The sequence below is a fragment of the Mus caroli genome, chromosome 18 (genome assembly GCF_900094665.2).
Source record: "Mus caroli chromosome 18, CAROLI_EIJ_v1.1, whole genome shotgun sequence".
Lineage (NCBI taxonomy): Eukaryota > Metazoa > Chordata > Mammalia > Rodentia > Muridae > Mus > Mus caroli.
In genome coordinates, this window is record NC_034587.1 from 78,523,719 (window position 1) to 78,548,219 (window position 24,501).

Consider the following 24,501-nt stretch of genomic DNA (forward strand, 5'->3'; position numbering starts at 1 on the left):
TCATTTAACATTTAAGGAGTTCTCATTGTAGGTTTCAGAGAATTTCTCCCTAGGCATTGCTGTCAGTTGCAAACAAAGAAAATTCAGTCCTTCCCCTTCGATCTGTTTTTTACTTCATTTTTTTCTTGCAAGGGCTAGAAATTATCACACTTATGTTGATGGGAAAACCTTTTTATTATATCTTTGCCATTTTCCTTGGATAGAGGGGAAAATATCCAATATTTTGTTACTGACTATGATAAGAGCTATGGGTGGTAGTGGGGCGGGTATTTTGTAGGGTTTGGTTGGTTGGTTGAGTTTTGATGCTGACTGTCAAATCCAGGTATTTCCTTTTGTCATCATGATTGGCTGTTGGATCTGTCCAACCTATCATCTACATTGATTACCGTGTTTTAGTAGACTAATGATACGGTGGATAAATTGAATGACATTAAATGTTGATCCAGTCTTGTATCCTTGAAATGAAACTTACTTGGTCATGAAATACGGTATGTTGTTGTTGTTGTTGTTGTTGTTATAGTATTGTCTTAGTCAGGGTTTCTATCCCTGCACAAAACATCAAGACCAAGAAGTAAGTTGAGGAGGAAAGGGTTTTTTCGGCTTACACTTCCACATTGCTGTTCATCACCAAAGGAAGTCGGGACTGGAACTCAAGCAAGTCAGGAAGCAGGAGCTGATGCAGAGGCTATGGAGGGATGTTACTTACTGGCTTGCTTCCCTTGGCTTGCTCAGCTTGCTTTCTTATAGAACCAAAGTCTACCAGCCCAGGGATGGCACCACCCGTAATGGCCTAGGCCTTCCCCTCCTTGATCACTAATTGAGAAAATGCCTTACAGCTGGATCTCATGGAGGCCTTTGCTCAAAGGAGGCTTCTTTCTCTGTGATAATTCCAGCTTGTGTCAAGTTGACTCACAAAACCAGCCAGTACAAGTATATATTTAAGGGATAAAAGATGGTGTCTTGATATGCATACACATGGTAAGATGAATATAGTCCTTAAACAAGTTGACATATCTATCATCTCATGTAGTTGACTTGTGTGATTTTGAAAATGCCCAATGTACTAGCTAGTTTTGTGTCAACTTGATACAGCTGGAGTTATCACAGAGAAAGGAGCTTCAGTTGAGAAAATGCCTCTATGAGAGCCAACTGGAAGGCATTTTCTCAATTAGTGATCAAGGGGGAAAGACCCCTTGTGGGTGGGACCATCTGTGGGCTGGTAGTCTTGGTTCTATAAGAGAGCAGGCTGAGCAAGCCAGGGGAAGCAAGCCAGTAAAAAAACATCCCTCCATGACCTCTACATCAGCTCCTCCTTTTCTGACCTGCTTGAGTTCCAGTCCTGACTTCCTTTGGTAATGAACAGCAATGTGTAAATGTAAGCTGAATAAACCCTTTCCTCCCCAACTGCTTCTTGGTCATGATGTCTGTGCAGGAATAGAAACCCTGACTAAGACACCCAAGATGTTCATACTCTTGGATATTGTCAAGTAAACATTGTTGAATATGACCCATTACATTTTACTTTCATGAGAACTCGTGGTCAATAATCCCATTTCCCCTTTTTATCCATTGGTCCATATGAAAAGGACAGTTAGTCCTAGATGTAATTGTGGTGTGATTCATGTGGAAAACATACTTCTTTCCAAAACTTTGGAAGTAGCCACACTCAGTGGTCACTAATATCCCTTTCACTTTAATGGAGCATGGATATGAAGTGCTTCATACAGTTTTTAAATAGAATCAGCATATTATCCATCAATCTCACACATGGGGGGTCATGGGGTTTCAATATGAAATTTACCCTATAGGCTCATGTGTTTGAATTTAGTCCTCAGTTGGTATCACTGTTTAGAAGGGTTCTGGGACCTTCAGGAGGTAGAGCCTAAGGGGAAGACGTATGTCCTCCAGGTTTGAGAGCTGCTCCCTGGTGCGTCTTGCCATCCTCATTCCCATTCCTAAGTAAAGATGCAGAGTAATCAGCCAGCTTCCTGCTTCCCCGATGATCCCTCCCTTGCCTGTCCCCTTCTCTTCCCCATCATGAGTGACTCGAGCCCTCCTGTAACTGTAAGCCAAAATAAACCCTTTCTTCCTTAAGTTGACGATATGTTGAATGAGAATGGCTCCCATAGGCTTACATGGTTGAATACTTGGTCCCCAGTTGGTGGACACTTTAGGAAGAATTTGGAGATGTGGCCTTTTTTGGAGTAGATGTGTCACTAGGGTATGGGTTTTAGGGTTTCAAAAGCCCACCCCGTTCCCAGTTAGCTCTCTGCCTTATGCTTATGAATCCTATGCAAGCTCTCAGCCAATATCCATTGGCAAGCAGTCTATCAAGTATCTCTGTACACATATAAGGTTATAATGAAAAGTAATTTTTCCTAAAATAGAAAAATAATGATCAAAATAAAAACTGAAGGAGGGAAAAGAAGAGTTGGAAAAAGCACTGGGTTTTTTTTTTTTTAGTAACTTTTTAAATTAAAATATAAGGACATCATTTGCCCCCATTTCTTTCTGCATAGCCAATGAGGGAGATCCATGAACACCTACATGCACACACACACATACACACACACATACACACACACAAGCCCACACAGCCAAATACACATAATTAAAAATAATAAAAATAGTTTTTAAAAGAGGAAAACAAAAGTAAAAATAAAGAAGGATGAATAATAAAGACTAAAGAGAAAACTAAGGAGATCTTTACAGACACAGGAGTTGACTTGCCACGGCCACGATTTGTTCTGCTTCACGCGGAGCATCCGGTACTAATGAAGCCAACCCTCTTCAACAACTTTTCATTGTGTTCTCAAACTTTAAAAGAAATGACACAACCTCCATCTAGTTGCAGGGAGAGAGTACACTCCAATGAGAACACTTCAAAGAACAAATTTTATTTTCACTTAAAGGAAATTGGTTCGAGTCACAAAGTGTAGATTCCATGCAGAACACAAGCGTGAGGTGAATTCGGATGGGCTTGGTTTGGCTTAAGCGCGTGAATGCAGACTCTGCATTTTTGGTATTTTTGCTTTATAAGTTTATTGGCATTCATGCTAGAGTTTGTCACTATGAGATATATTTGACTGACAATTCCTTAAGAACACGGACGAGAGCATCAGGCACCAGACTACTCACGCCACTGTTTAATAGCAGCATTTAGGCAATATCATCAGGAAGACGCAAGTTATAGCATACATACATTTTTTCTTTACTTTACTACCTATTTAACCAAAAGCTTGAGCTATAGAGAACTACAGGCAATATTATATTTATCTCTTGGAGATAATAATAGAGGCAAAGACATGCACATACTTAATTAACAGTGAGTTAAGACATTGATTTCAAAACTCCTTATGTAACGACTGTGAACATCACTTTAAGTGTTTGTGTTGGGATGGGAAGTAAAAGTGCCATGAAGTCCTTAATTAGAAGAAAGGCTGTCAGGTTCCTGCAGTCCCTAAGGCTCTGGAGACCCTGTGTTTCTGGGGCTACCTCAATGCCAGCAGCTTAATGGGCATAAAGTCCGACCAATGCAAATGGTAGAAATTCCCAGTGAGCCAGGTGTGGTGGCGTACACCTTTAATCCCAGCACTCAGAAGGCAGAGGCAGGCGGATTTCTGAGTTAGAGGCCTGCCTGGTCTACAAAGTGAGTTCCAGGACAGCCAGGGCTACACAGAGAAACCGTGTCTCGAGAAAAAAAAAAAAAAGAAAAAATAAATTCCCAGTGATTTCAATCCTGTGGCAACTCATGGTTCTAAATCCTAGATGCATAGAAGCCTTATATCACAGACCCAGGTGCCCCCTTTACCCTCCTGTAAGCCATGAAGTGGCTTTCTAACTCTGACTTCAGACCACCAGCATGGACCACAAAAAAAAAAATGCTGTAGGTTGCTTATCCCACGGGGTAAAGCTGGAAGGACCCACACTCTGAGTTCTTCAGCTCCCACGTGAAACTGGAGACCCTCTGCCCCCAGGGAAGGGGAACAGGCCTATTTGGACTTCCTAAATTATTCCAAGTCTGAAATATCTTTTCCAGAACCCTCCTCTACAGACAATGAGAATACCATCCCCAAAGAATAACTTGCAAAGGAAATTTAGACCCAAATGGAGTTCACACACACACACACACACACACACACACACACACACACCCTGCTCTCTCTGCAGTGCACACAGCTCTCACGGCTCAGGCACACAGAACCTGAGAAATGCACAGAGCTGTTCAGCAACAGATGCAGAATGGGAATGCCTGCCCCTTCTGTCAGCTTTCCAGTCTCCCCGTGAAAGGAGAATGTAGGATGGAACCCTGGAAAAGTAAAACATGGGAAACAGCACTCACATACCCATTTATAGCTTCCCGGTATGTCTGTGCTATAACTGGCCTTTATTTCTGAAGGTGTTGCCATTAATCTTTTAGCTCTGTTTTAAAGAGGATCTCACACCTGGCCTCTGTTTACTCCCCTCACACAAGTCAGGAGACAGTTCCTTGCTGAATGAAGTGAACTTGAGAGAACCAAAGCACAAGCACAAGAGAAAAACCAACCTCTTGCCTTCAGTCAATCAAACACTCTCATAGGCAACACTGGGTGGCTCTCACACTATTATCCAATTCAACATTTGTAACTGCAGTCTTTCTTTCACCCGCAACACCTTAGATGGCAAGTTCCATAACAAGTTCACCCTGACTCAGTCCTTCCTCAAGGTCATCAGGTACCTCATGGAGCCTAGACACCTACAGCTCATCTTGTATTATGGCACGACAAGAAGATTATGACAGGGGCTCCGGGAACTCGGTCACCGGCTAGAGTGTTCTTATAGAGGTGGATCCAGTGATGGGCAGAGAATTCTGGGCTCTCCAGAGCACAGTGTGATAGTGCTTGCCCAGGAGGCCATGGCTGACCCAAGAAGCAAGCTCTGGAGACCACAGTCATTTGCCAGCACACCTCCACCACAGACTCGCAGCACTTCAGAACAACACAACACACCAGAAATGAGTTCTCAGATATATGGCACTCTCAAAGCCTAAAGGGCTGCCTTTTCTGCCCTGTCTGGCCTGCTCTTGCGCAGTCTGACTATGGGAAAGAATTGATTAATCACCCGTGGTCTGTGATAGAAACAGTCTGCTCCTGAAGTCTACATGTCTCACACGTATCTGTTTAAAAACTAAGTATTGTTGAGATGGCCAAGAAGAATCCCAATGATGAAGGCATGGAAGACATGGCCAGCCTCCGATATCCCTCCACACAGGCAGAACACACCCAGTTGAGTATATGTGGCTAAAACTGAGAGAACAGCCGGAGAGAGCATTTTTGAGGCAGTGACTGAAGAAAGATGAGAAATTCACACAGACAGAAACAGCAGCACGTAGCTTGGGTTTGCAGCCCCCTTCTCAAGAGATCGTTCATAGATGTTTGTGCTAGGTTGAACTATAAGTCATCTACTAAACTGAGGAAGTAGAAGCTACTTGTTCAACAACTTAGAGAGAGAGAGAGAGAGAGAGAGAGAGAGAGAGAGAGAGAGAGTCTTCCCATGGATCTCAGACCACAGAGAGCTCTGCAGAAGGGCAGCCTCAAGCCTCCGCAAAAGGGCAAGCCCTGGGGTCCACCCGGGGTTTCCTGAGCAGTTCAGCAAGGCTTTGCACTTGATCATGATTTTTGGAATCCCCATGGAAGCTCCAGGACTGGCACTAATTTCTGTCTATAGCAAATCTCTTCCTTCATTGGGCACAATGGCAGGTGGCCACATGGTCAACTGTACTCGGTGGCCCTACCCTGACACTGAATGGAAGGGTTACCTCCAACTTCAGGCAGGCCAGCACTCCTCCTTTGTCACCAAAGCAGTGGCTGAGCAGTGGTCCTTCAATACCCAAAACAAGCTGACAGAGGGGGAAAAGAAGCCTCGCAGATCCTCAGGCTTAATAAGCCCGATTTAATCACCAGTATCTAATCTTTGAAAATGCGGTACTGCAGTAGGACTTTATCCCAAAGAAGCCTACAGAGTCTAAAGCTCAGTCAACTAGGGGTTCTTGCCCTGACTCCCATACTCCAGGAGGCATCTGTTCATTCTGCCAGCCCCAGCCACCGCTGTGTAGATTCAGAAAATCTAGATGGCGCCATTTCCACAGAGCTCACCCGGCTCTCCTCACTCACTCATGTGGCCACACTACCGTCACTGTGCCCAGAATAGGACTGGAGAGCCCAGGATGCTCACAGGGCCAGCGATATGATGGACAGGACACAGCCAGCCACCAAGACCATGAAGGAGTCAGTGTTCAGGTCTATTGATGCTTCCGAATGCCACCAGCACATAGACAGGATTACCTCAGCCCTGCAGAGCCGCATCTGACCCTGTCACACTGAGAAGCCACCAGGTATAATCAGAGACATGGCATGTGCACAAGAGAATAGGACATCTTGACTTATGTGTGACTTGAAATGCCTTACGCAGAAGCAGCTTGCATTCACAACACGGGGAGCCTTTTTAAACAGTTCTTTTCACTTCCTTTTCACTTCCAACAGGGGAAACATTCAGATACAGTACCGCTTTAACCCAGATATGGTCACATTTGCCAGCCAATCAGTAACGGTGAGGCTCGTGGGCCACCTGCTGCCTCTGGCCAACATAATAAATGAAGTGTTAACTAGACAAGTCATTAACGCATCGTCAAGAAGAAACCTGGCGTGCAACTCTTGAACGACTGAAGATCTGACTCACTTCCTTAGACAGCCACTTATAAAATGAAAACACGAGAAGCACTTCCAGCCAGCACGGATGAGAACTGGAGCACGCTGTTTAGCGGAGTTTCCTCCGCGGATGACCCCATCCACGCATTGCTCCAGTCCCCACTCTTTGTGATGTATACATATGCACGTCGCAACTCCCTTAAAGCTAAGAGCATGATGCAGCCACACACCCCGCTGTTCTTGTGGTTTTATCACAAGCACGGGGTGCTCAGGGGCTCTGTAGTCTGGTATGGAAGGAAGTGGGTACTTAGGTGGGTGGTCCTCTCCTGTCAGCTGCATCGTGACCTGCGGATTCAGTCAGCAGAGTGAAATTATCACGGCTGGACCTCTGTGTACCTGAGAGGCGGGTAGAGCAGTGATCCGTTTCATCCTGAGTTGAAGCTGAATCATAAGCTCCAGGCCCTGCATGACTCATGAACCCAGCCAGCTCGCTCTGCTCTACCCTGTCATATCTGGGGGAACTGGGGCTAACTGTGTACAAAGAGGCAGGAAGCTGAGACAAGAGGATAAAAGATGGACAAAGGGAGACAGGAAATGTGTAAATAGAACAATTTAGTTAAAAGTAACAATAATTTGAATCTAATATTCAGAAAGGGGCCTCGGGTTCCTGCACGGCTCAATAAGTACGTGGATGAACGTGTGTGGGTGAGTGCGCATGCGCGAGTACATGCATGCGTGCGTGCGTGCGTGCGTGCGTGCGTGCGCGTGTGCGCAACAGCAAACATTCCTGTTACTTGAGTATATCCAAATCTTTCTCTGCATGAAACAAAGATCCCACAAAATAACAGCTGCCTCAGAGGACTGCAGCAGAAAAGCTTGTAGTCACAAAAACATCAATTTTCTTTCTAACACCCTAAAAAGCAGCCACCTGCCCTGCTTCAAAGGCCCACACATTCCGCCGGGCTGCAGGAAAGGTCCTTGTGCCAGAGAGGTCACCATCATCCACTGCCTCCAAACTGTCCTCAGTAATCACTTACCAGGGAAAGGAAGCTTGGCACATGTGTGGGCTCTTGCTGCACTCATCGGGGTGACTGATCTGCCCCGGGTCATAAGAACACCTTCCAGAGCTCTCAGTCTCCCATCATCCCAGGAAGTAGCTACAGTTGGGATTCTAAGTCACTTTAGAAATACAGTCAAGCACAAGGGAAGAGAAAATGGTTAGAATGGCGGTTTACAGAGGCGTCTTTCCGGAGCAGGAGCAGTTTGAATGGATATTTAGCAAATTTGGGGTTCACACGTAAACACTATCACATTAGATGCTGCTTTCTGGGCAAGACCCAGCCTTATGGGTGTATGAACACGTGCCTTCTAGATAAGCCCTGCCTCGGGGCCACAGTGTTGGCTTTCCATCTACAAAATCTCTGAGCAGAAGAGAACAAGGAACTCTTAGAGCATAGGATATCTCTCACATGCAGGTTTGACCAAGCGCCTCTGTGGACAGTGTGAATGAAGGACGTATGCCAACATCCACAAGGACAGCTTTAGGTTCCCCTAATCACGTGAGGTACCTTTTTCAAGATAAAGTATTTCTGATCCAATATTGAATAAAGTGCAAACAAACAAAGAAAAATCCATGCAAAGGGCTTACAGTTCTCTTTAAAATACCCAACAACACCAACAGACACGTGCTGCCCTAGCAGCTACTGAGAACTCTTCATTCCCCATGATTCCAACAGTCCCCCCTTTTCCATCCAGAGACTATTGCAAATGTAAACACTATTTACAGGGGAATAGTCACGAAAATAAATGAGCTAGAAAAGTTAACGAGCCAGAAGTCTACATTACATTTTTTTAACCTAAGTTAGATGCTTCATAAGGAGTCCTGATTTGGCACAGATATACACCCTTTTTGATTTTTTTTAAAAGTGTCTTGCTTTGTTTCCCTCCTCCTAAAATATTATCAAAGTCTTAAACCTAAACATTATTCTTCTAAGACGGGACAATTTAGTATTTTCCTATGGCAAGTATAAATAAATATGAAATTTGTTGTGAAAGTTACATTTGTAAGTCACATGGTGATGGTTTTAATTCTAAATTAACATTGCTCCATGGAATAATATTTGGGGAAAACAATCCTTAGACATTTGTTGGTACAAGGCAGCATGAGGCAGCATGTCTCTGTGTGTCTCTATTCTCCCACAGGATACTTTTGTCTTCCTTCATTCTGAATTCAAGGTCTCTCCTGCTTTCTCCATGAGCCATGGATATCAACCACATGGCTAAGTTTTGTTCAGTTTTCAACCCCAAAGAAATTATTAGCTGACTGGTTTCCTGAATTCTTCACCCTAAACTCCCAGATCACAGGATTGTTCCATAGTAGAGTCACCGCTGATCTCCCAGGATGTACTTGATGGGTCTCACATTCCTAGACAGGCCTCTGGACACCCACGACTCAGATGAGGTGCCAGTCCACAAAGGTTCAACAAAATAAAAATCATTATTCTGTGCCCACAGTTGAATTTCAAAACACAAACTAGACTATTACCTCTCCTCTCAAAAAAATTTTTTTTAAAAAAAGAACTTTTTCCCTATATTAACTAGCCTGAAAATGTGGATTTCAAATATTCTTCTCGGCTTTACAGAGCTTACTTTACACCATGGAGATCAAAACATTTGCAGAGTGCTGTAGGACTTTCATTCCTTGAGAGCTAGAAACTATACAGAAGTTTCTTTTGTTTTATATATACAATTATAGAGTAAAATGAAATTGGAAAATGATCTTCAGTAGACTCACGAGTTCCCTGAACAATCGACGTACTTTTACCACTGTGGAATGTAGTTGGATCGATAGGAATTGCTGTGAGGAGAATAAGCTGCCATGTTACTTGGTAATTCGCTCCACCCTCCTCTCTCCAACACACATGGGAGCCGGAGGTCGGGAGGCTCCCGCAAACCTTCACACGTGGGTGCAGTTGGTGGATGGCGGGGTGTCCATCCGGCTCTTGTTTTCCTTAGTTTCACTGCGTGGAGATTCATCGCAAACATGACACTTGAACACTTGCTTGTACGCCTTCCGGAAGTTTTCTGAGAGAAAGGCGTAGATGATGGGGTTCACTGAGGAGTTGCTGTATGCCAAGCAATGGGCTGTGATTCTGAAGAAGAAGGAAGCTGGCGTCAGTGGGAAGGCTCCAAACTCAGCCCAGAGGTGGACAACGTGATGGGGCAGCCAGGATATGCCAAATACTACAACGACCACCAGGACGGTCTGTGCAGTCTGGAAGAGAGAGTAATGGAAGAGGGTTGGAGAGGGGACAGGAGCTGCAGGAATACACCAGTTATATCAGAAGAACACAGCACTGTAAAATACACCTCAATAGCATTCATAGGTACTTTCTTAAAAGTACTTACTTAAAAATATTTACTTTATTATATGTCAAAATTTATTATATGTCAGTTCACTGTAACAGTCTTCAGACACACCAGAAAAAGGCATTACAAATGGTTGTGAGCCACCGTGTGGTTCCTGGGATCTGAACTCACGACCTTCGGAAGAGCAGTCCATGCTCTTAACCGCTGAGCCATCTCCCCAGCCCTCATAGGTACTTTCATGAGATCACACAAAAGTGTTAAATTTGACCTCACACAACATCTCAAGACCCAGCAGGAACCTAACACAGTCCTGATTCCTAGGCACGTGTAAAGCGCTTGCGGACTGTGGTAAGTGTGAGATTGGAAACAGATCAAGACTAAGGACTGTTGCCTAAGGTAGAGAGAATTCTGCCAGCAGCCAAGAGACGAGGCAGGAGGAGCCAGAGCTCTGGACCAGTGTGACCTTTACACAAGACCTCCCAACTCAAGAAAACCAAACCAGCAGAGCAAGCCTCTTCCAGTGCGCACACACCAAGTTCCAGCAGGAGCCCAGAGCTTAGGCAAACCCGGGTGCACACAAGTGGGAGAGGTTGGTTTCTCATTACTGAAGACAAGGTGGAGACTCTGGGGAGCGAACCTCCTCACAGCCATTCCCAGAGCATCATGGAGACAAACAAGGCCTATGGCTAGCTTAACTTTTCCTAAGTCAAAGGCACTCAGACACATGAAGCAGGTCTCTGTTTCCTAATGATTCTCACCAAGCAAACAACAGGAAGAAAGTGTCCTTGGCTCGTGATCTCAAAACAAGGGAACATAGACCAACTAGTCATGGCCTGTGTGCGTGGGCAAGGCCTCCCTACCAGCCACCAACCTAGAAGGCAAACAAATCTCAGAAGACCTCTCTAAAGGACACTGCTGGCAGGCAGGTCTGTGCTACATGGCAGGAGTCTTTCTCTACTGCTTCTCATGAAAGCAAATCCTACGGTTCTAGAAGAGTGGTCTTCAGACTCTCTAATGCTGCGCCTCCTTATGTCGTAGTGACTCCCCCCAACTATAAAATTATCTTTGTTGCTACTCTGTAGCCGTCATTTTGCTACTGTTGTGAGTCATAAGGTAAACATTTTTAAAGATGGCGGTTTGTCCAAAGGATTGGTGACCTATAAGTTGAGAGCCACTGTTCTAGAATGGAAAGTCTGAAATATAGCATGGCATACGGACACCTCCGCCTTGCTGAATCCTGGCAGCAAGCTAAGACAACAGTAGAAGTTCATCACTGAGGAGAGTGAAAACCAACAGTGATGGTGAATGGCCAGACTTCTGACAGAGAAGGCAGAGAGAGCAAGGTGGGGCGTGGGGGGTGCTGGATTTCAGGTCAAGAACAGTAAACACAAGACAGGGGGTACGGGAGAAGAAAGCTAAACTCAATACCAAGAGGTATCCTAGATTTTGCACAATTATTGGCCAGACAGCAGATCTGCTCACCATCTTTGGAAGATGGTAAAAACCTCCTCAAGACCCGATTTCCTCCTCATTAATGCAGATTAACCAACAAAATGATTCTCAGATTGTACCTGGACCATGTGAGCACTAACCAGCTCCGCTATTAAAAACCCACAGGCAGGTGTTACAAAGTGAAAGCTTACTTATTAAGTCCACTTACCGCCTGGGCCACAGAGCAAATGCAATTAGCTCACACATATTACGGAAGTGTTTGCTATCAATCCATTTGCCCATTAGTGTGTGAGAACTGCCATTCTCTGGTGATTCAATCAAACAACCTGTAAATGGTTGTGCTCACAATACAGGAGAACGTACCTTCCTCTGTCTAAGATGGTCAATCCATCTCCCTACAAAAGTCCTACTCTGTCACTATTTCCTGCTATGCTTCTTTTAGGAAGCACGGGCTAAGCACAAAGCTTAGAGCAGGTCGGCACCTCAGAAGCTGATGGGTTCTATCTTATCGAGATCAGAATTGCAAATGGCTGTGTGCCCTGAATATGCAATGTTTTTATGGTAGTGGTTTCTCTGAGCATTTGTGACTTTACCCAAACAACCCTTTAAATGTTTACCATCCCCCGGGTTTTCTCAGGAACTCACATCTGAGCCAGGCTCTTTTTCATGGTCGACTGGAAGTGCTAATATAAGTGGCTAATAACTTACGATGCAAGCATCAGAAGCAAATACTGGGTGCATGCTCCTATGAGCTATTGTCTACCTGTGGCTGCTCCTAAGAGCTTAATAGAATGCTGCTAAGCACCCCACAAGTCCAGTGGGGAATCTCAGAGAAGCTATTCTCTCTAACACCGTACGTCTGTGTCCTTCACACAAGCCCTGGGCCTTAGTCTCAGCCTCAGTAGTATGAAAAGCCAGATATCCCCTAAGAGTGGGTTTTTTTTTTTCCTTTTTGCTCTTTCAGCAAATGCTGGTGGATCTGAAAAGAACAAAATTTATCCGGAGAAATTCTGCCCTAATTAGAAACTGTCCTCCTTTGACCGATAATCACCGCTCTGGTATAGAATTCAGAAAGCAATATGTCTGGAGTTCATCGGCTCAAAGTTAAAGATCTGCTCAGAATAACACATGTGTTCTCATCTCAGCCCCAGGACTGTGGTAAATCAGTGTTGCCCATCATCCGAGAGCACTCTGGGCCCTGTCACTGAATGGGCAGTGGCTCATTCAGTGGATAATAGTTACTGGATAGTTACCTTGGAAGCTGACTCTTTACAATGCTCAGGAGATTTAGTGAATCCCTGAAGAACTGCATAAAAGCCACAATAAAAGTGGGGTCATCTCATGCACCTTAAGTGAAAGCAATTAAAGAGGTTTCACTTAATACTGATAGCTCTCCTGGCAGAAGCATTTCTACCCACAGACAACGCAAGGAAGCTGCCTCTGCTACATCCCTCTGAAATATCAGAATGCACCAGACTCCCCTGTGTGGAAAGTGCCAGGATGAAACAGAAAGACTGCTCTGCATGAAAAAAAGAAAGTTCTTCATTTTCACTTCTAACACCATGTCCCTGTTTCTTACAAAGCCATTTGTCTTTGCCAGAGATGGTGTGATACTGGGCACACACAGTGACTGACATCATTCCTTGGTTTGGAGCACAGAATCCTACTTTCGACAGAGATGCTGTATATGTACACACTTGAGATCTGGCTCTTCGTAGCGTGCCTCCTCTTTCTTCCTAACCCGAACCTGTCTAAAAGAATATTAGACTCCCTTGATTTGTGAGTTGTTCTCTTCAAGCAATCAGAGACATCTGTCTTTTCTTCAAAGAGTCTCATTCAATGCGCCTAACAAAACTCAGCGGGGAAGGAAAGAGAGAGCACAGGGGGAGACTGTGAGAAGCCCCAAGCAAGCTGTGTGAAGGACAGCCAGAACGCTCAACGGACACATCAGGGAACAGACTATGATAACCAAAATGCATCTGTTGAAAGCACGCAGATGTTCATACAACATCAGTGGGCCTTTGACAAGGCTCCCTCCCAAAAGCACCCACCCACTGTGCTACCCTACCACCCTCCCAGCATTAGATAAGATTCTTGTTCTAAGTCAACCAGTCTCAAGCCAGAATCATCTCTCTGCCTGTCAGTGCTTAGGCAAAGTCCTTAATAGGTAATTGGGCTTTAATTTATTTATGGAAAGACATCCTACTTTCTTCCTACATTTTCCTCCTTATGGGAATAGTCATATAATGTGCCCACCATCACAAAGAGCTGGGCTCGCACTTCATAACAGTGATAAGCCTTGCACAGAAAGCTCATCTGCTGGTGTGAATGTGTGTATCCCTCATAGGTTGAAATCTGATCACCAAGATGGTGGCATCTGGAGGTAGGGTCATTAGAAGATGAGACTATGAAGAAAGTGTACTCCAGAGTGGAACCAATGCCCTTGTAAAAGAGCCGTACCCCCACTCCATCATTGTGTGCAAATGCAGACAGAAGGCTGGGGCTAAAAGTCTATCAGCACTTGACACTGGAATTCCAGGCTCCAGAACATAGAAAATACATTCCTGCTGTTTATAAGCCACACCCTACAGGATATTTCGTTCCTGTCACATTAGCAAATGGATACAGCACAAGGACAGAAAACTGCTTGGCCACTGAGAGAACCTGAAGATAAATGACGTTAGAATGAGCCAACAACTGACATTCCCACCCGTCCATTGGACTCTCATTCCTTCCTGTCAATCCACTACTGCTGTTTGAGTGTGCAAGGTCCTGTAACCAAGGCTCATAGGTCTGCAACCTACACTTCCTGCTGAGGACCGGGTGTGAGGTAGGGCCTAACTGGAAGAAGTCAGCCACCAGGGCAGACCTGAGGTTTCTCAGCCCACCCCCCACTTCCTGATCCCCTCTGATTTCTGAATGAAGACACAATGTGTCCGTCACCTCATGTTTCTGCCACCTTGCCTTTCCCCACCAGGTTGAACTCTAATCCAATTCACCCTTCCTCCTGTGAGTTGCTTCTTTTGGGGGAGGAAACTGGTTACAGTAAGAAAAAGGATAAGTTACACAGTTGACCATCAGTCTCCATCAGAGACCCATGTCACCCCCCAGTAGTAAGCACGGAGCACGTGTGTTCCAATGACCACGCCCTGCACTGAGATCTGCTAGGGAAGGGTCCCCAGCAGATCCTCTGTGATTGGATACTGTGGTCTGTGCCGCGCCCTGCCAGGTGACTCTTCTTTCTGTCTTTTTTTTCCTTCCTCCTCTGTCTTCAGTCTCATCACCTGCTTCTCTCTTCCCCCCCCCCACCCCTGAATCTCTTTCCTCTCTCTCTCTCTCTCTTAGACACACACACACATACACACACCCTACCATCATGTTTATTTGCTTCGTGCAAACAAAAAAGGCAATTAAGTCTATCAGAGGAGATCAAACATCTGTTCAGCAGCTGTGAAGGGCTAATCTGAGGAGGGAAGAGAAGGAAAAAAATAAAAACTCCATTTTCAAATGCCCTAACTTTCTTGTATAGTGGGAATGAATGGAAGGTTAGTTTATATAAATATGTAGTCATTGTACATATGTGCTTGATTACAAAATGACTGCTATAGTCTTCATAATAAGATAAAGCAGAGGCTTCCCCCCAGCCTCTCTTACATGGCCTTGCATCTTTCTGTCAAACACATTGTTCTTTCTGAGAGCTTTTCAGTCTCTCACCAACACCTTGTCAAAGACAAAAAGGTGAGATTCATCTAAACTTTTGATTTTGTTGCTGTTGGATTTTGTGTGTGTTGTGGGTTTTTTTGTTTTATTTTGTTTTTTCAAAGAGTAGTTTGACTCTCTCAATCAGAGTAAAATCTCTGTTTTGTTTTTCGGTCCTCAGGATTCAGTCACAAGCCTCTTGCATGTCAGGGATAGGCTCTACCACGAGAATATATCCCAGACCTTTGCCATTTACTTTTTATTTTTAGATAATTTGGGTCTAGTTTAGTGATTCAGGTTTGCCTTAATTTTTAAATTTGGCATCCTCCTGTCTCAGCCTCCCAAGCAGCTAAGATCAGAAGACCTCACCACCTGGCTTAAATCTTTTGGATCTGTAGTAAATATTTAGCATAATTGGTAGGCATTTTCTTCACTGTTGAATCCTAATCAGCCTCCTTGTTCCCAGCGTGTGTCTGTGTATGTGTTGTTGTTTGTGCGTCTGTGTGTGTATGTATCTGTGTGTTGTTGTTGTGTGTTTGTGTGTGCATGTGCGAGTGTCTGCTTGTGGAATCCAGAAGACAATATCAGGTATCTCTCCTCAGGAGCAACCCACCTTGTTTCTTGATTAGGCAGGGTCTCTCATTGGCCTATAGCTTACTGACTAGGCTAGGATGCAGGCCAGCAAGCCCCAGGGATCTGCTCCAGGGATACGCCCCAGAGATCTTCCTGTCTCTGCTTCCCCAGTTCTGGCATTACAAGTGCACACGAAATGCAATTTTTCTTCTTTTCTCTTCTTTCCTTTCCTTTCCTTTCCTTTCCTTTCCTTTCCTTTCCTTTCCTTTCCTTTCCTTTCCTTTCCTTTCCTTTCTCTTCTCTTCTCTTTTCTTTTCTTTCTTTCTTTTTTTAAAACTCAGAGTCTGGGGATCAAACCCAGTTTCTCCTGCATGCGTTTGTTGTCTGAGCTACTTCCCCAGCTCCCTGAACGATGTTACTCTCCAACACTCCTCCTATTGAACTTCTATGGTCTGTGTTTTTCTCTTGATTCCACCTCCCAAAGGACGCCTGTTCCTTTGAGAAACTAGAGGTCAGCTTGTTCCCACACAGTACCTATGAAGAACAGTTCAAGGAGAAATTACACAAAGTCCTTAATTGCCCTTAAGGACTCATTTTCTTGGAGGCAAGAAGTGTTGCTTTAAAAAAAAAACTAATAGATTAAAAGAATGTTACCACTGCATTAAAATGCAGCATTGGAAGCAGAGGAGAAGAACACAGTATTCAGTGTTGACTCCAGTCACAGGCCTCAAACTTCATCGGTTGTTATAAAGAGAGATCTGTACCTAAAATTAAGTGACTGCTGGGATGTAAGAAAGGGCCAAGGGCAGAAGGCTGAGGGAGTCATTTATTCTTAGGCAGTTGGGGTGTGTGTGTGTGTGTGTGTGTATGTGTGTGTGTCTGTGTCTGTGTCTCTGTGTGTCTGTGTGTATATGTGTCTGTGTGTGTGTCTGTGTGTATAAACGTATAAATGATGGTATCCCAAATGTGAGTTATTTTGAGCTACCAGGAGTAAACAGGTCTCTTTAGGAGACAGAAGCAGGAGGATCACCACAAGTTCAAGGCCAGTCTGTTCTGCATCACAGGTTCCAGGGCAGCTAGAGTTGCATCCCAAGATGTGAGGGGTGTGTGGGGGTCTTCTCCACACTGATGTGAAGGAACAGGAAAGGCAGAGCAAGCTGTACTCACGTCAAGACCTTTACAGTAAACACGATCCTCTGGACGATTATTTACAAAGTATCTATAACTGATCAGAAGAAGTGTTTAGAAAGGGGAAAAGGGCATTTAAAGATATGTTCAGTAATGCCTGCGGGTTAAAATGTTTGGTTATCTTCCCTCTAATAAAATTGTCTAATAATTTCATTCCACTGTCTAAACCTAGAAATCACATAGATTTCATTACAGTAAAAGATAAATTTAATCCTGGTGTGTAAAACAGTTTGCTTCAGTGAATGAAGATGCAGTGGACCCCAGGAAATTAGAAGCTTTTAGTATCGTTATGCAGAAGAAAGTGTTAGGTGCGATGCCCTGGATGAGAAAGAGGGATATGGTCCCAGCGATTTTACTTTCTGTCTTTTCCATGCCAAGGACAGCCGAAGACTAGGGGAGAGGTAAGGCTGGTACCTGCTTGCTCTTGAGGCTGAAGAGGGTGAGAGCACCAACGCTCTCCCCAATGAAAAGCAAACTGACAGTTTTGAATCATCCCTAATATGCTCAATGCTAAATATGCACATTACATCACAGCCTCTCTGAGTTCCCCCTGATCTAAGCCTTTCCTCCGGAAGTCTGTCTGTCTTTCCTGGCCTCCCTACCCTGTCTGGTCTTTACCTGCCACCTTCTTGATGTGACTCCTGCTCTACCCAGCCCCTTAGCTGTGGCAGTTCCTGAAAATGTACACCTCAGTCAACTGGTCTTCCAACCTGTGGCTGGGTGTGAAAAGAATTTAAAACAACAGTCAACTAAGCTCTGGAAAATGGGCAGAAACCGCATCTGTCTGTGAATGTTACCTTTTTCTTGGATGCTTCTGACTTTTTTGACATGTTCTTCAGCTTTTTATGCAGATGGTTAAGGACCTGCAAAACATAACCGGATGAAGCGGGTTAACTTCAGGTTTTACCTGCGCGCTGCCTCCTCTTCAGTGACAACCACTGAGCTTGGGTATGGTAACACTAGTGCTTATAAAAACAACAAAAATAGAAATGTAGTTTAGATTTTAAAAAGCCCTGAATCCGAGCAGCTGACTGTGTTTAGAAGTATCCCTGGAAGACTGACCACACCCAGATCTGAATAGAGCCACAGAGAACCTATACCAGGCTCTGAGTTTCTCGAAGAAAGAGCCTTTCCTGAGGTGGGGTGGCGCTGACTCAAGCAATCTCCTGCTCTTACGGCCTTGCTTCCGTCAGAGAATCCACATGCCTAAAATCACCAGGTCCTATTACATACATGGGACACAGAGACAGCTCAGAGACATAGTGAAAACTAGAGATGCAGGTTGTGGAGGTTCACCACCCAGGGGAGAAAGCCAACCGAACAAGGAAGAGAATATAACTGTCAGTTGTTCAGTGTGGTTGCCCAGTCCTGCGACAGCTCCTGGAGCTATTTATGCATGCCTCTCATTTCAAATCTCTAGGACAGTGGTTCTCAGCCTTCCGGTTACGACCTCTTTTGCAAACCTCTATCTCCAAAAATATGGTGGGGGGTCACCATGACATGAGGAACTGTACTAAAGGGTCACAGCGTTAGGAAGGTTGAGAACCACTGCTCGAGAGCAAAGCACAAGCCAGCAGGGCTCCTTTCATGTATAATTCAAATGCTGTGTGGTCTTCAGACAACCCCCTTAGGAATTCAACATTGCTGGTGATTATATATATATATATATATATATATATATATATATATATATATATATACAATCCTGCAGCTTTTATACTTAGCATACCTGTCAAGGAGATAAGATCACTTTGGTAAATTGAGAAGTCACTTCTGCTCTCTCTGGTCTCTGTCATATGTTGGAGAAATGGTGTGAGGAGGGTAGCCATTGCTATTGTACATAGGAATTCACAGTCTGCACTTTCTCCACAGTGCCTGCCCTGCAGGGCCGGTCCTGGGTCTATTTTCCTATTCTGATGGAGAACCTGGAATATACAGCAAGGAGCTTGGAATGGACTGGATTTCTGAAGAAGCGCTCGGGAAGTGGGTGCATGTGCCAGCCACTTGGATGTTGCCCTCTAACACCACAACATGGAAATAACTTAATCGAATTGGCCTTACTGCCGAAGTCTGCTCCACTCGGCTCCAACCAGCACCATCAGTCACAACCTAATTGAGAAACCTCAGGATTCAGTTACCAGCCTTCTCTACCCCAGCAGCAAAGCAGTCACCCTAGCAGCCATCTCCAGTGTGAATTTCTGTCTTCAAACTTCTTGCCCTACTGAGACACTTCTCACTGCCTGAAACCACCTCAGTGCCTCACAGCCAAATGAGGCTTTACTTGCTGTGGAAGCAAGTGGAGAACTGACTGATAACACCAATGCTGGAGTAGCTCTGTCCTGCCACCAGAAAGTACAGAGAAGTTTTCAATAGCAGCAATCTGAAAAACTTGTAAGAGGAAGGTGAGGGCCGGAGCCAAGAGCCTGCTGATGGACTCAGGGCTGACCAGCTAGCTGGCAACGGCCAGCATGCTTGTGAGTCCCTATATGTAACAGCAGCAACGACATTCATGTCATTTCTACCCAATATGACACTGGCAAGAGAGCATAAGGGCTTCTAAGCAAGTGTTCTTCCTAGCTGGAAACATCTTTTGCATCGATGTTACTATTTGCAAACTTATTAAAACTAGCTTATGTCTCTGAAAGGTCTGCTGAGTAATCATAAATCAGTAGAGATGCTGAGTTCCCAAAGGAAGTTGTCTAAAGACCACAGATCACAGGTCAAGGAGGAAAAATGATGGAGGAGATACCAAGAGAATCTGCTCTAGAACATGAGCGTCGGCAGTGGCCAACTTCTTGGTGTTACTTGGATTTAAACAGTCAGGCCAACTAAGATGGATCCAAGTTCAGCAATTTGAAGCACCGAAGAACATTGAATTTGCTGAAACATCCATGAGCTAACACATTCTAAATGTGTTTTTCTTAGCTCTGTTTCTCTTCTATAGCTCAGGCTATAGAAGGGATGGACTGTCACCTCCTGAAACTCTTCCTCCATAACTTACCAACCTTACCATCTGGTCAGTCACTGCATCGCCCTGAAAGTACTTTTTCTTATTAATAAAATAGAGATAGCAGCTCCCACCCGGAGGCTCACTGGGCACATTCATGGATGTGAGCCCGCACCCCGCAACTCCAGGTGCATAGCAGCCTTTGCTTTGCTTTGCAAAGACCAAATGAATAAATCAGCCACTTCCAACCAGCAAGGCTGTCCTTGCAAGTTTGATCCAGTGGCGCTCACTGAAGTAATATTGCCATTCAAAAGAGACATAATCATATCATACAAAGGTGGGAAAGATGGCCTTCTTTAAATGGGTGCCTTATGAGTGAAATGTAAGGAACCATTGCTTTTCTACATTGTGGGGGGGAGGTTGTATATGGTCTTGCTGGCACAGAGCAACAGATTGGGAGTCAGGGAAGGATAAAGTTACATGAAAACCTCAGAATTTACATTGTAAAGGTTTTTCACCCACTCCAACTGGTTCTGATAGTACCCTGGAAGGAAATATTATGACAGAGGTTACCCCAAGAACCACATCAAGTGGCCACCAACAATACACTCTGGATTCATAAACCATCAACAAATAGCACCTAAGAAGTTTACGGGTTTTGGTTAACATAAATGCAGTGTTGTGTAATTCCTAGGAGCTTGTGAGCCACCAGTCCTTCCCAATACAGGAAGACAGGATAAACACTCAGCTCCTCCAGTTCTGTGTTTTTGGTCACCATCTGAATCCCTAGCACTTGTCCTTCTACCCATAGTTCCCCCGGGGACTTCAGCCAGGTCTCTAGGGGGAGGAAGGGCTTCCCACTTGGTTTTTAGAATGCTAAACTAAAACCCAAAGCCCTGAACCTGATGTGCTGACGTTTATGGAGTCTGGACTCTGAAAACTCACTAAGGTGCAGGTGCCAGTGTGCTGCTTTGTTGGAAGAGCTTGGCTCCAGGGACCACCACACTAGCAGGTCTCAGCAGAGAGCTAAGAGGGGTGACTAGAATCCACCATGGCCCATGGCTGGCTCTTAGAGGGAGCATTGTCTCTGAAGCCCCCTTTGTTCTGTTGTATTCCTTTCTTGGAGCCCACCAATTTTGTTTAAAAGCTGCTGAAACTAAGGGGGGTCTAACCTTTTGAGAAGTGACCCAAGACACACAACTGCCTCTCTGAACCCTGAAGTGATCGGGTGCTGAGCTGCAGTGCCCTTGAAGGAGAGCAGAGATAAAGTCTTTCTATTCAACCAGAACTGCAAACTTCAGGCACTCTCCCCACCCCACCCCCATGCCCCCCTACCCTGCCATTTCTCAAACTCCAAGTTAACTTTTTTTGCTCCACAAATGATATCGGAGCAAGCAAGCTGAGACAAAAGTGAAATGGAAAGGGATAGACAGTGGGGGAGTGGCGCGGAGATAGGAAGCTCCAGGAAGCTCCAGGGTCAGGGTCAGGGCTGCATAGGAGCCTGGGCAGCGCTCCTCACTCACCTTGGCATAGCAAAAGCAGATGAGCAGTAAGGGCAGAAGGTAGCCAAAGACGAAAGTGCACACCACGTAAGCCTTCTTGTGGAGCTTGTTGGGCCACTGCTCCCAGCAGAAGGTCTGGTTGCTGTCCCGATGGAAAAGACGCTGGTGGTAGGCCACCGGCGAGGCCATGGCTATGGACAGCGCCCAGATGAAGCCCACGCCCAGCAGTGCGTTGCGGGACACCCTGAGGGAGGAGGAGCGCCGCGAGTGCACAATGGCCACGTAGCGATCCACAGACATCGCGGCCAGGGTGAAGATGCTCACCAGCATGGACACGGTGAAGAAGTAGTGTATAAACTTGCAGATGAAGGCGCCCAGCACCCAGGTGGGCAGTGCGTACACGGTGGCCTGAAAAGGGATGCAGAAGAGCAGGTAGGCCAGGTCTGCGATGCTCAGGTTGAGGATAAACAGGTTGGTGGTGCTGCGCGGCTTGCCGGGTTTGCTGCGCGCCAGCACGGTGATCACCAGGCTGTTGCCCAGCACGCCCATCGCGAAAATCAGACCAAACACTACCAGCGTGATGAAGTTCTCCACGCCAATGCCGAAGAGCGGCCTGGACTCCAGGGCTGGAGGCTCTGGGTCGCTCCCATTCCCTTCACTGAGGTTCACCGTAGCCAGTTCCATCACTTACTGGGATACCCCCTTGGGGCGCTGTGCAACGGACAGGAGCGCCCTGGAGAGTTGTGCCAGCCAGGGAAAACCAGCTCTGGAGGTAGCCTAGGGTCACCGAGTGGCCCAGAACAGAGCGGCGAGAGCGCGCGAGACAGCTAGTACCTCCCGCAAGAAAGCCTGGAAGAGCGATCCGGGCTGTGCCAGGTCACACTATCCTCGTGCCTGGCCTGGCTAAAGAGGAGGCGGCGCTGCAAGTCCTGAGCTAAGCCTTTCCCGTGCGGGGGCGGCAGGCTCCAGAACACAGAGGTACGGGTCTGGGCGACTCTCACTGCTCACAGTCAGCAAGCTGGGCGGGTGGGACTCCTCCGCAGCTATCCGCAGGCGGAGAATCTTCTGAGCGGTTATGGGTTCAATCCCTTGGCCCTTGTGAGCTGCGTCCCCTTGCTTTCAGTGCCTTGAGGTCGCACCTGTTGCTTTGAGCCTCTTCTTCCCGCCAAGCTCCGCAGAGCCCAGCGATGCACACCTTCAATGGTGAAGAGGGTCGCTGAGCTTCCCGCACTAATATCCACCTCCCTGCCTCGCTGGCGCTGGCACTGGCGCTGGCGCTGCGGCTCCCTCTTAGTCCCGGGTCCTCTGCAGGGCGAACCTCTCTCACGGATCCCCGGTGGCCAGCAGAGATTCTGCCTTACCTGAGGGACTGTGAGTATTCAAATGCATCCCGCCCCCACCCCCGTGTGCCTTCTCAGCCGGATAGGTGGCAGCCCACCTCCTTGCTGGAAATGGGGCTCCGCTCTACGTGCTGCCCCGCTGCCACTCTGGTCCCCGAAGGCGACTGTTGGCGCTGGGGACCAAGCTTGGTGCACTCCAGTGTGTGCAGGCTGAGGCGACAGGCTGTGCAGCCCTCCTGCCAATTGGTACCTTCGGTCTTTCCCGCTCCCTGGAAGAGCAGAAATAAATCCCACGGAAATCAAGGGTTGGTATTGCTACCGGGATTCTGTGACATTCTCTGCCGCGCTCCCTCCCTCGTCCAGTCACAAGCTAGGGAGTGAAGAAGCAGGAAAGACACAAGCATAGGCTGCCCGAGTTTTCTTTACCAGCGTGCCCTACGCACGCACGCTGCTCACCTCGGGGATCCATCATTTCCACCAGTCATTACTCATCTGAGTGACACAAACGGAAGCCTTGACGAGTGAAGTGTTTGTGAAGAGTCATTTGACTGTTGTCAAAGGCCGCTCTGCTGAGAAGAGAGGCGGGGGCCACACCAACTATGAGACATTGCTTCTAGCAGTCCAAAAGAAAGACCTGCCCTTGCATGTAGGTACGGGGTAACTACATCACTTTCCAAAACGCCAGCGTCCTCCAGCGGTGAGTGACCACAACTGCTAGACACAAGGCCAGAGACAGAGTGTGCACAGATGGGTAGGACAGGGTGCTCGTGGGGAAGCTCTGTGGAGATGCACCAGTGTGGGTTGCACAGTCCAGCCCTGCAGGCAAGGATGCGCAATGGTGAGGCAGGAGCCGCTTTACCTGGGGGGAGTTTAGAAACCAGCTGTACCTCATTTCTCCCCACCACCAGCTCTTTTAACACACTGCCTGGGACACTCAAGGATGCTATGCATCGCGTACCTGCTAGTGCTTTGCTCTTGTGCTTAATACAGAGAGCCTCCTTACAAACAGATTATGGAGAGCAGGACAGTCAGTTGTTACTAGCATTCATCTAAGCATCGGAGAGCGTCTTTACCTGTCCTAGGAGGATGGAGCTGGGTTACCAGTTGTCTTGCCTTTCTCCCCCAGCAATGCTCTGTGACCTAGAGCTTCATAGTGTTCTGTTCTGTTGACAGCTTTGAAAGACATATGGAGTAGGACTGGGAGGGGGAGTAGCCATGGGGGTTCTATTTTGTTTTACTCTGCTGTGTGTGTGTGTGTGTGTGTGTGTGTGTGTGTGTGTGTGTGTGTGTGTGTTTCTGGCAACTGGTTGAACTCAGAGCCTCAAGCATGTTGGGCAAGGACTCTACCCCCAGTGATCAATATCCCCAGCAAGAATTTATAGGGACTTGGCTGTTGTTGTTGCTTTCATGTGGTATAAACTTTGTATTAATTAATTACTGTTTTGTGTATATATGTGAGTGTGTGTGTATGTGTGTGTGTTTGCATGTGTGTGAGTGCATATGTGTGTGTGACTGTGTGTGTGACTGTGTGTGTGACTGTGTATGTGACTGTGTGTGTGACTGTGTATGTCTGTGACTCTGTGTGTGTGTGTGTGTGTGTGTGTGTGTGTNACTGTGTATGTGACTGTGTGTGTGACTGTGTATGTCTGTGACTCTGTGTGTGTGTGTGTGTGTGTGTGTGTGTGTGTGTGTGTGTGTGTGCTGGCACTTGTGGTCACAGTCACAGGAAAAATTCCAGGAGTTGC

General features: G+C 46.2%; 1 protein-coding gene across 1 annotated transcript; it reads right to left on the reverse strand.

The window, feature by feature from the left end:
- Positions 1-8,432: 8,432 nt before the first annotated feature.
- Galr1 (galanin receptor 1) lies at positions 8,433-22,787 on the reverse strand. Its single transcript, XM_021151045.2, has 3 exons — positions 21,438-22,787; positions 17,765-17,830; positions 8,433-9,960 (listed from the first exon to the last, which is right to left on the reverse strand). The coding sequence occupies exons 1-3, from the start codon at positions 22,098-22,100 to the stop codon at positions 9,643-9,645; spliced, it is 1,047 nt and encodes a 348-aa protein (XP_021006704.1). The 5' UTR covers positions 22,101-22,787; the 3' UTR covers positions 8,433-9,642.
- Positions 22,788-24,501: the final 1,714 nt, after the last annotated feature.

Coding starts and splice junctions, on each gene's coding strand:
- Galr1 (XM_021151045.2), bottom strand. CDS start 22,100: ATGGAACTGGCTACGGTGAACCTCAGTGAAGGGAATGGGAGCGACCCA. Junction 17,831..21,437: donor TCTGCTTTTGCTATGCCAAG/GTGAGTGAGGAG, acceptor TATGTTTTGCAG/GTCCTTAACCATCTGCATAA. Junction 9,961..17,764: donor CAGAAGCATCCAAGAAAAAG/GTAACATTCACA, acceptor TCTCTCTTCCAG/ACTGCACAGACCGTCCTGGT.